Raw genomic sequence first — 8,879 nt, 5'->3', positions numbered from 1 at the left:
CAGCAGGAACCAACCTCAATCTTCACTCCCTGGGACCTTCTGGAGGAAGACACCTGGATGCCCCTTTCTGGGGAAGAACCACATACACAGCACTAATCCGCCTGGGAAACCTACCCTTCAAGCTACCTCCCACTTACCTCCTGGGTCTGAATGAGGGGGGCTTAGAGCTGTGACAGGTGGCTAGGGGCCCCACTGGAAGGGACCCGCAGCGACAGGCCATGGACGCGCACAGGCTGGCCCGTGCGGCCGGTGCAGCAAGTGCCACATAAGCCATATGTCAGCAGCCGAGAGCCCGTGCACTACAACCAGCTCGCGGTAAAAGCAGGGGTCGAAGGTGTGGAGGTGCGGAGCGGCTGAAGGTCGAGGGATGCCAAAGGTGCGGAAAGCAGGGTGAGGCTCAGGCGTGAGACGCAGGCGCTGTAGACACATGCCCAAAAAGACGTCGTCAATGGGGAAAAGCTCAACCTGCGCGCAGGCACCGGCCAGGCGGCGCAGCGTGGCCCCCGAGAGAACGAAGCCGCCGCCGCCTGCGTAGGCCGGGTAGGCGGGCAGGCCGTACACAGCCTCAGGGATGTAGTACTTGCTGGCCCGCACGCGGATTGGCCGCGCCTGCACTATCACGTCACCTGCAAGCAGGTCCTGCTCCGGGTCCCTTGGCGCCAGGAACTCCAGCAGGTTTCCCACGTGCACAAACACGTCGGCGTCGCCCTTAAAGACGAAGCGCACGTCGGGGCAGTAGGCGGAGGCCCAGGCCAGAAAATGTATCTCCTTGAGCGTTAGGTTGAAGAAAGTGTCGTCGAAGGCCCAGAGCAGGATGTCCGCGTACGCACGGCTCTCAGCACGCAGCAGGGCGCTCCAGTGCGTTCGAGTGCCCGCCCCTTCCGCGTCTGCCCCGTCTGTGCCCGCGCCCCGGGGCACGCCCAGCAAAAACACCCGGCGCACTAGCGCCCCCTGCAAGCGACCCTCAGCACCCCACGTCTGGCGCACTGCTTGGCGCCGCTCGAAGTCCGCAGCCACCGACTTGACGGCGATGAGCAGGTCGGGTCCGCCGGGGGGTGCGCCATTTCCTCGGCACTTGTGCGGCTGGTTAATGAGGAGAGGGAAGCGCCGCTGGTCCTTGGCTCGAAGATAGCGGCCAAAGTCAAAAGGTCCCATGGGCGTGGGCGGCTCCGGCGTATCCTCTTCGTAGGCCGGCGGGGCTGCGCCCGCGTCCGGCGCCTGAAATACACGGAGCCCCGGGGTGGGCCCCGGCGCCGCCCTCCCTTGAGCTCGCGGCGCGTTCGTCGTCGGGGCCGCGCCATCGCGCTGCGCATAGAGCAGGAGGCCGAGGGCGGCGCCGAGGAGCAGCGTGAGCGACGCTTCTCCGCGTAGGCGCAGCCTCCGCCTCATGTCCGCCTGGCAGGCGCCCGCGGCCCCTGCGGAGAGACTCAGTCAGGGGCTCAAGACAAGGAAGCCAGCAGCCGGCAGGGGCTCCGGCCCCGCCCTCCCCGGGGGTAGAGCGCGGGAGGCCACACGCCTGGGGTCTCCAGCTGCCGGCTGTTCATCCCCCTCCGTTGTCCTCCTACTTTGGGCCCTGACCCCCCACCGGGATGGGCACCCTGTAAGGGCAAGAAGTTCCTCCTAATAGCCGACTCCCACCCTCTCAGCTCCGGCCTAGCACGGTGCCGCAGAGCCAGAACAGGGAGACGCGGAGCCTCGGCCCCACCCTCTTCCCGCGCTGAGGCCGAATCCCTTCTACCCATCCCTACCCACCACGGCGGTCCTTGGGATCCTGATACACGTTCAGCCCTTGGGAGCGGCGTGGCCCCGGATGCCGGGGCCTCCGGGGCTCAGCGCGGGGTCCCAAGGGCGGCCATGGACGGGGCCTGGGCCAAATGCAACGTTGGCAGGAAGGGGGGCCGGGGCCGCTGCCACGTGACCCTACAGCTGTGTGCGCCCGGACATCTGGAGCTCAGTCAGCTCCGCCCTGGCGCTGCCGGAGCGCTGTCTCCGAGTGGAGACTAATCTCTGAGAGGGACCCTCACGGTCAGCTCTCTCTGGGAAGCTCAAAGAGGTGAGTTCTGGTCTCCGTGCAGGCTCAAACTTCCCAATTCTGCCTTTCCGGGGGACGGGAAGAAGCACTAACCTTTCTGGTTAGTTTCCCCACCCCTGCCTCTCCGGAGCAGAAAGGGCCTGGGCTGGGCAGGAGCCCCAGTGCAGGAGGGCTTGGCATCGACCCCTCCCAGGCCATCCTTGGAAGTGCCTCTCCTCAGCTTTCCAGGAGCCCTGGTTCCGCAAGACAGGGTCCAAAAAGTGCCCCGGATACATGGCTGCCTCTTTTCTCCTGGCTCTACCATGCCCGCCAGCAGACACACCACGCACACAAGGACCAACAAAACTGCGTGCGCAATTCTCACAACCCTGGCAGCAGCTGTCATTGATCATGCCCAGATGGGGACGCTGCCCCTCAGGGAGTTAAGTGACTTGCCCAGGATCGTACAGGCAGAAGGTAAGAGCACTGTCCCAGATCTTCTGGAATTCAGTCCAAGACTCTTTCCTCTGTCCTCCCTTGCCCCTCTCCCTATCCATCCACTTGGATGCAGGAGAGGGGGGCCAACCCTGTCTGCTTTAACTTCACAGGTGAGCACTTCAGTTTGTCTCTCCAGAGGCAGTTCTGAGTTCTTTAGTCACTAGTGCCCCGGGCCATCATCACCTCCTGCAGGAAGAAATAACCAAGCCTGGGCCCACTGCAGGCCAGGTAGGGCTGGCAGGGATTGGTTTAGCTTGGGGGACTCCTGAAGCAGACCAGTGAGCAAAGGGTTTGATGTGGACACAGGCGGGCAGAGAGGCGCTCTGGAGATTGGGGCCCAGGCCTTGCCCAGCTCTGGCTGCCACCTCTCTCTTCTTGGAACTCAGAGCCTCCAGGTCCCAGCCATGCAGTGGGGCCTGGAGTAGACAACACCCACCCCACCCCGCCCCGCCCCACCCCACCCCAGAGTTTCTGAGGGCAGACTGTGAGAACCAGCACTGCTACCCAGTGCCGTCCTCTTTCCAGTGGCTGTGGCTGTGCTTTCTGACTTCTACCCACCAATATTCTCCCTTACAAAATAAACCCTCCGACCTGAGCCTCACTCTCCCGGTCACAGACTTCTCAGGAGTCCTCTACTCCGGCTGTCTCTGCTGCCTCACCTCCCATCCCTCCTGTGGTCTGGTTTCAGGCTGTCCACACCATGTCCCAGAAACAGCCTCCACCTAGTAACCTTTTCCCTGACTGCAGTGGACACTGCGCAGCTTTGACAGATTTGCAGCCTCCACCACAGCGGGTGGGTATATTCCCCTGGCTTCCAAATCTGGTTTTCCTCCTTCCAATTTGGGTTGCTCTTTTTTCTGGCTGGTGACCTTCAGGACCGCCCCCTGGGCCACCCCACCCACTCCCACCTGTACATTTCTGAGTCCTGGGCCTCCACACTCTCCTGAACTCAAAACTATAGGTCCAGCTACCCTTGGACTCTCTCCCTGGATGTTCTGCAGGAACATCATGCCCAACTTGTCCCAAACAGAGCAAGCACTTCACCTCCCCCAGGGCCCCTATCTCGGCAGGCAGCTCCACCTTCCCTCCAACTGGCAAAGGCAGAAACTCTGGAGTCCTCTCCCACCTCCCTCATTCAGTGTCACCAGGCCTGTTGTCCTTTGTCCTAACTCAGTGTTCATCCCTTCCCTCCATCTCTGCTGCTAACTGCCCCAGCCTGAGGCACTGTCTTTTCACTCTCTCTGCATCCTCACCAGCCTCCCAGCCTTAACTGCCAAAACCCTTTAAAGGCCTCTCACTAGCCTCCAGATAAAATCCAAACTCTGTAAATTGGCTTACCTGACCCATGCTATCTGCCTCCCCCACTCACCAATGGGTTTCTGCAAATCCACCCACCCCTAGATCCAGCCACTCTAAACCTTCTGTTCTAAATCCCTTCCTCTCACCCTCCTCAAGACCTCACCTGAGGCTGACCATGCCCAGAATATTGCCCTTCTCTCATTCCACCACCCACAACATTCACACTCATTTCTCTCCCAGGAAGCCTAACCCCTAACCTGGGTTAGGCCCCTGCTCAGTTGCTCCCACAACTCCTTGTATTTTTCACATCAAAAAACTGGTAGTATTTTATTACTGTTTCTGAATATTCAGAGTCTCAGACTGAGTGTGAACTGGGGACAGGCAGGATTCGTGTGTTTTGTTCACCACAGTATTTGCAGCACCCAGGATGATGCCTAGGATACAGAAGGTCCTTAATGAATTATATTGAATTAATGAATAGTAATGAATTGTTCTATGAATGAAGAGGTAAGGTCTGGCTGAAAGCCCCTCTTCTGCGGTGGGAAAAGGTGAGGTCGACCTCTTGCAGCAGGTCACCCATACGCTCTGTCTCTATCCGAGTATCTAGAACCGAACCCCCAGTGGCACCACCCCAGCAGACATTGTGGATGCTTGTCTGACTCCTGGAGAGGGCAGTCATTTCTGGTTGTAAGTGTGGCCTCAGAGTCCCGTGGGTGGACAGGAGGTCAGCAGTAGCAGCAGAAGGGACCCTACAGTCACCCAGGTGCTCCAAATCCTGGCTGGGCAACTGGCCGACTGCCCCTTTCTCTGGTACCCAGGCTAGGCCAGGCCGCCATGGGGATTTGCGAGGCCCAGCAAGTCCTCTGCCAGGCTGGTGAGTTCATTCTCCTCGAGCGCCTCCACCAGGCGCTGCAGCGTGGCGCGGCGGCCCTCGGCCTGCACGAAGCGCCGCAGCAGCTGGAAGGCCTGCTCATACAGCCCTTCACGCTCGTATTCATAGGCCAGTGAGTCAAGCGCCGGGTCCCGCAATGCACGACAGCCGCGCTGCAAGGAGCGCCCCACCTTGCGCCACTTGAGGCCCACTGAGCGCGCGAACGTCTGTTGGTCCTGCAGGCTCAGCGGCCGGTTCACTGCAGGGGGAGTGGGAAGCGGAGTGAGCTCGGTACACCCTTCCATTTCCACCCCGCGACTATCCCGCGCAGACCTCGCCCCTCCCCAAACTCGATCCTCCCGAGGATCCTGCCTCTGCTTCTCTCCGGGAGTCTCACCTACAGGCTGACCGTGGAACAGAAAAATCTGGCCAGACGGCGGCGGCGGCGGCGGTGGCTTCTCCTCCGACGGAGAGGGTGCCAGAGACTGCGAGGGGGCCGGGGCGCCCTCCACGTCGCCCTCTTGGCCCCCCGAGCCGCACGTCAGATTTCTGAGCGCATCCTCCAACTCTGTTAGTTCCTCATCCCGGAGCCGGTCGGGCTAGGGAGGGGAGTGCGGCGTCGGTGGGGGTCTTAGCCGCGAATCCCCACCCCACCCTGGCCCCAGCCCGGCCGCACCTTCTGGGCGAAGATGCAATTCAAACAGCGCTCCTCGTCGGTCAGCAAGGCATCTAGCTGCTCCGCGCCGGCGCGCAGCTCCAGTCGCAGCGGCACGGAGTGCAGGGTCAGCTCCGCCGCCAAGCACCCTTGCAGCGCGGCGCGCAGTGCCCCCTCGCGGTAGGTGCGGAGGAAGCGGCCGCAGGCCTGGCGCCCGCTGAAACGCAACTGCACGATCAGCTGCGGATCGCTGCGGTGGATCTTGAGCATCTGTAGCACGTCGGGGCTCCCGCCACTCTCTGCGGAGGCGGGCAGTCAGGTGGCATGCGGTCCCCATGCGGGGCCATTCTCCAAGAGGCCGGAGGAGGGATGAAGCCCCAGGTAAGATGCCCTCCCCATCCCCAGACCTAGGGGCGCGCGGCTATACGCCAGAGCGCCCAGCTGGGAAGCAAATTGGGATGCAAACAGCAACAACCCAGAATAAAGGCCAGGACCTATCACAGGGAGCACCCTAGGATGGAGTGTGTGCTACTCTATCCCCAATCCTGAAGCCCCAAATGAGGGTGGGCAAAAAGGACGTGCAAGAGACTTTGCAGGGTAGAAAGAGGCGTTTGCCCTGGGCAGCCAAGCCCTCTGGGTAGGTGGCTGGCAGGACAGGGGGCGGGAGGTCTCAGGTTTTCGGCCTCCTAGTGTGGCTCCCCCCGCCCTGGAAGGAGAGGGGCTCTCGTCGCTCTGAGGCCGGAGCCAGGTCCCCCTATTGGCTTCAACCTCCAGTGGCCTCTGCCCTGAGATGGGAAAAGGGGACCCGAAAGGTAGGTACTGGGGAGGGGGTCTTGGGCAAGGAGTGCTGCAGTGAGAGAGGAAAAGAAGAGAGAGGCACGATTAGTAGACAGCAGTGAGCGGGCTGATCCGGGGAGTGGGGGGCATGGAGCAGGGGGACGTTAGTGCGCACATACATAGATCATACAGAGACACAGGAGACACAAGTCTACACCCAAGGGCACACGTTCATACACAAAGACAGACCCTACACAACCAGGCGTCCTCCTCCTCCCTTCCCTAACGAATCTTTTCCTTAAAGTGGTGGTTAAGCACAGGCCCACAGAGTTGAAGAGGTGAGGTCTCAGTCCCTGGCCCCGCCCACAAAAGGCCCCAGGCTGGCCTTTCCTCTCCAAGTGCCCACCCACTCACGCACCTGCCAGGGCAGTCTGCAGAGCCCTGTACACTGCCACTTTCTGCTGTGGGTGAGCATAGGCATCCGACAAGACCACCTTGTCCAGCGAGGACTCCACAAATAGGTAGGCACTGCCCACCCACTCCTCGAGCCCATTTGGCCCAGCCGCCATCTTGCCTCCTGGGGACAGGGATAGGCATTCAGATCACCCCAACCCAGCTCTGGAGACAACTGTCCAGTCCCACGTGGCCGAGCTGTCCCCTCAGCTGACATCCAGCCGTCCCTACCCAGCTGGCATACTTATGAGGGTAAGTTCATCATCCCACAGGCAGCCCCTGGTGCTTCTGGCTCTGCACAACGAAGCCCAAACCAGCCCAGCCCAGCCAAGGTTTTCAGTGAGGACTGTCTCTCCACTGTCTTCTCAGAGAAAGAGCCCAGGGTCACAGGGATGGAAGAGGAGAGGGACAATGTTGCAGTAGAAACAAAGAAGTTCTGCTCCCTCCTCAGGCCAGGGTGTCTCTCTCTCTTTTTTTTTTTTGCGGTACACGGGCCTCTCACTGTTGTGGCCCCTCCCCTCGCGGAGCACAGGCTCCGGACGCGCAGGCCCAGCAGCCATGGCCCACGGGCCCAGCCACTCTGTGGCACGCGGGATCCTCCCGGACCGGGGCATGAGCCTGTGTCCCCTGCATCGGCAGGCGGACCCCCAACCACTGCGCCACCAGGGAAGCCCAAGTGTCTCTCTTTTCAAAGCTGACTGGAGACATCCTTATCCTGGATGGTGCCCATGCCCCACAGCACAACCAGACCCATGGGCTGGTATGGTATGCCCTCAGCTTAAATTTGAGCCCCCAGGATCCCTGTGGGACCACAGCCCCCACTTTGGTTTTCTGACCTGAATACCTACTATATCTCCAGGCTTCACTTCAAAGGACACCTGTAGTTTGCGCCTGCCCAGATTCCCTCCCGCAATCCTGACTGACCTCTGGGGCCTTCCCTCTTCCCTTGCCTCAATCCAAATGCCTGTTGGAAGGGCTAACTCCACTCCCTAGCTCCAGGCCTGGGCAAGTGAAACAGGCCTAGCCAATCTGCATATTCCATTCACCTTCCTGAAATGATTTGTTCAGAGTTGGGCATAGGATTCAAGTTGGACCAATCAGAATCAACCTGCAAATTTGGCTGGATCAATAGGAAAGAGGCATAAGTTTCCCTTCCTGTCTTGAAGCTGAGCTAGAAGGAAGGGTAGTTCTCCTCTGCCACTGCTTGGGAAGAGCCTGACTGAGAATGAAACTAGCACAGGAGGCTACAGAGCCAAGAGATGAAGAAGTGCACTCCTAACCACACTGTGTCCCATCTTGGACTTTTCCATTATGTGAGCTAAATCATTTCTGTTTATTCTGTGTTTCAGATCTGCCCCCAAACCCTACCGTGAGAGCCAAAGCTGGGACAGTACCTCGGAAGGGGCACTCCAGCATCACCCAGACCTGGCAAGAAAAATGATACTTGATAACCCTACCCTGCGTCTGAGCACAGGGATGTACCTTTTGAGCCCCCCCCCCCCATAATCTTTTGGTAGAAAACATATTAATACTTGTGTGTTTACCCAAGACCATAGTCTGGAAATTAACAGGAAGTTACCATTGTTTACCTCTGTTGGGGAAGGGGGAGACTTGGCGTGATTTTTATTTTCACTGTATTTAGCAATATTCTACTTTATGTAAACCCCGTAGATGCAGTCCCGCCCCAAGGGGTGGGTAAGTAAGGGTGGTACCGGCCGTAGTCTCCCCAGCAGGCCTACCTGCGGGACATTGAAAACCTGGAGGAGGTGGGAAGCTCCCTCACACTCACTACGACTGGACAAATGGGAGAAGTCAAACAGGCCTGCCGGGCTAGAGGTCGAGAAGGACAGATAACTTTTGAGAAGCGGCCGGGGCCCTTGGCTCGTTTCGCGCCCTTGGGAACTCCTTTCTACGTGTCCTTCCAAAGAAGCCCCTCCTCGGGAAGCCCCGCGCCCCACCCATCCAGAGTCCGCCTCTCTGCGGGCTGGGCCGGGCTGGGTTCTAGGAACTCTTAGCTGGGTACCGACTCAAGAAAATATGCCCCTATGACCGGGAGCCAGCCGGTGCAGCGTTCTATTAACACGGCCTAACAGTCCCCGGGTAGCCCCACCTCTGGCCAGGTGGACGGTGACTGCCTGCTGGCGGGCGTGGCCCCTCAAGGACTGACAGGCTGAGAGTCCCAGCATCTTACTCAGCTGGGCCGCTCCCGAGCTCTCGAGGGGAGCTCCCCGGCCTCCCTCGTTCTGGAGTTCTGCTCTTGCTACTGGCCGGGGAGGGCAAAGGGTTTCTGCTCAAATATCTGTTCAGAAACAGCC

General features: G+C 59.9%; 2 protein-coding genes across 2 annotated transcripts; both read right to left on the bottom strand.

Moving 5' to 3' along the window:
• Positions 1-180: 180 nt before the first annotated feature.
• B3GNT9 (UDP-GlcNAc:betaGal beta-1,3-N-acetylglucosaminyltransferase 9) lies at positions 181-1,389 on the bottom strand. The gene has a single exon (XM_007457300.1). It carries the CDS (start codon positions 1,387-1,389, stop codon positions 181-183), a length of 1,209 nt encoding a protein of 402 aa, XP_007457362.1.
• Positions 1,390-4,627: 3,238 nt separating this feature from the next.
• On the bottom strand, positions 4,628-8,750 carry TRADD (TNFRSF1A associated via death domain). The gene is made up of 5 exons (XM_007457299.1): positions 8,675-8,750; positions 6,530-6,688; positions 5,356-5,633; positions 5,077-5,278; positions 4,628-4,938 (listed from the first exon to the last, which is right to left on the bottom strand). Exons 1-5 carry the CDS (start codon positions 8,748-8,750, stop codon positions 4,628-4,630), a joined length of 1,026 nt encoding a protein of 341 aa, XP_007457361.1.
• Between the last annotated feature and the right edge of the window lie 129 nt (positions 8,751-8,879).

The sequence above is a fragment of the Lipotes vexillifer genome, unplaced genomic scaffold, assembly GCF_000442215.2.
Source record: "Lipotes vexillifer unplaced genomic scaffold, Lipotes_vexillifer_v1.1 scaffold504, whole genome shotgun sequence".
NCBI classification, from domain to species: Eukaryota; Metazoa; Chordata; class Mammalia; order Artiodactyla; family Lipotidae; genus Lipotes; species Lipotes vexillifer.
Note: the sequence above shows the minus strand (reverse complement) of the source record. Positions and strands in the feature narration are given on the sequence as shown.